At 59.4% G+C, this 1842-nt stretch overlaps 1 protein-coding gene across 1 annotated transcript in view; it reads right to left on the bottom strand.

The window, feature by feature from the left end:
- Nucleotides 1-6: 6 nt before the first annotated feature.
- LOC113209946 (treacle protein-like) overlaps nt 7-1842 on the bottom strand; it is a gene marked incomplete in the record, with an annotated part of 30338 nt that continues 28502 nt past the window's right edge. The window contains 4 exon segments of the mRNA XM_052268341.1: nt 7-110; nt 626-772; nt 1079-1357; nt 1440-1734. Coding sequence (XP_052124301.1) covers nt 8-110; nt 626-772; nt 1079-1357; nt 1440-1734 — 824 coding nt within the window.

Here is a 1842-nt window from a genome sequence, read left to right as displayed (position 1 = left end):
GGCCCACCTACCTCGCCCACGAACTGAGCGCCGGACTATTGGCGTCCTTTTCGGCGCCCCTTTCAGGGGAGGTCTCTCTGGACTTGAGCGCCGCCTGTCTCGCACGCGACCTGAAGAAGAAGCAGAGGTAGACAGACAGACAGACAGACAGACAGACAGACATACAGACAGACAGACAGACAGACAGACAGACATACAGACAGACAGACAGACAGACAGACAGACAGACAGACAGACAGATGAGGCGAGTTTTGAGGGCATCAGCGAGAGAAGATGAATCCAACTCAATTACCATTGAGTGAAAAGGAATTGGGAAAGAGGGTAGGTTACTTTAGGAATAGCTGCTATCCTCATAAACCTTCAAAATAAAGATGTTAGGTATCAATAAAAGGCAATAATATGAAAGAATAAGAAAAAAATAACTATGCTTTCTCGTCTAAATCAAAATACTAGCTGCCAGCGGGACTCTAATAATCCCTTATTTGTCATAAAAGCCAACTGCCGAACTAATGGCTATTTCTAAATAAAAAAAAAAGCATTCTGATTTATGTAAAAAAATAAACAAAAATCAAAATATCTTTCTGGTGCTTCTACTTGCTGAGGCTGGCTTGATGGCCCGGCCCACCTGTAGGCGCTGATGTTGGCTTGGGACGGGGTGGCCGGGGCGTCCCTGTGAGACTCCCTGTGGGAGTCCCTGTGGGAGTCCCTGTCGCCTCGCTCGGGGGAGTTGTCCCTACTGGACCTCAGGGCGTGAATGGATCGTGCTCTAGACCTATAATGGGGCACGGGGCAGGACAAGAGAGATAGAGGGCGAATGAGAAGGTGAACAGACAGACGGACAGAAGGCAGTCGGACGGACGCATGCGTGGAGAGCCATGAGGGTGAGCGATGTCCATGGCGGTGATGACGATGGCGAGCATGCGGAGGGGCGACGCGGCGTGCGGGGGAGATGATGACTACAATATGAATGGCGCCCCCGTGCAGGTCAGCTTGGCCACGCTTTAGCCCAACATCTCTTCGCTCGGTCGGGCGCGGTTGGCAGCCATCCCCCCATTATCCCCCAGCCGTAGAGACTGACCTGGCCCAAGAGCTGAGCGCCGTGCCGTCACGCTCGCCGCCGCGCTCGGGCGAGCTGTCCTTGAGCGCGTGGGTGGAGCGCGAGCGCGCCAGCTCGGAGCCGGCGCCGGTGCCGTAGCCCCTGGACGCGAGGTAGGCCGAAGGGCTGGTCGTGGACGCGCTGTAGTCCTCGGCGTCGTCACCGTCCTCGCCGGCGCCCATGTTGTGGGAGCTGCGCGACCGGTTGAGCCGGGAGCGGCGCTCCTTGAGGGCCGCGTAACGGGAGCGCCCGCTGGGGTACCTGCATCACGAGGTGCCGTCAACATGGTGCTCGAGGCTGCGGGAGCCTGACTCCGAGCGTCCTGGTCTGCCTGGTCTCTTACCTGGTGGATTCGTCGGGCACGCTGGCCTTGCTGCGCGCCGAGTCGTCGTCGTCCACGGCCGCGGTGCTCTTGGACTTGTTGAGGAAGCGGGACGTGTACGACGACGGCGTGCTGGTGGTGGTGCTGGAGGCCGACGAGGCGGCGGCCGTGCCGTACCGCGACGTCGGGGCGGGCGCGTCCGACTCGTCCCGGCTAGTGCGCTGGGACCGGTACCCGGAGCCGCCGCTGTCGTCGCGGCTCAGCGGGGACCGGTACGACGAGGTGGTGGTGCTCTGCGTGCCGCTGCGGCTGAGACCTGCCACCAGGGCGCCCACGCCACCATGACCATGAGTCTCATGAGCTACCCCATACGAGGGCGCACGACGTGAGGTAACATTTGCGCTGTGGTGACAAATGTCCGTGT

Source organism: Frankliniella occidentalis, unplaced genomic scaffold, assembly GCF_000697945.3.
Source record: "Frankliniella occidentalis isolate FOCC.00 unplaced genomic scaffold, Focc_3.1 Scaffold67, whole genome shotgun sequence".
Taxonomy (NCBI): domain Eukaryota; kingdom Metazoa; phylum Arthropoda; class Insecta; order Thysanoptera; family Thripidae; genus Frankliniella; species Frankliniella occidentalis.
This window is presented reverse-complemented; position numbering and strand designations above follow the sequence as displayed.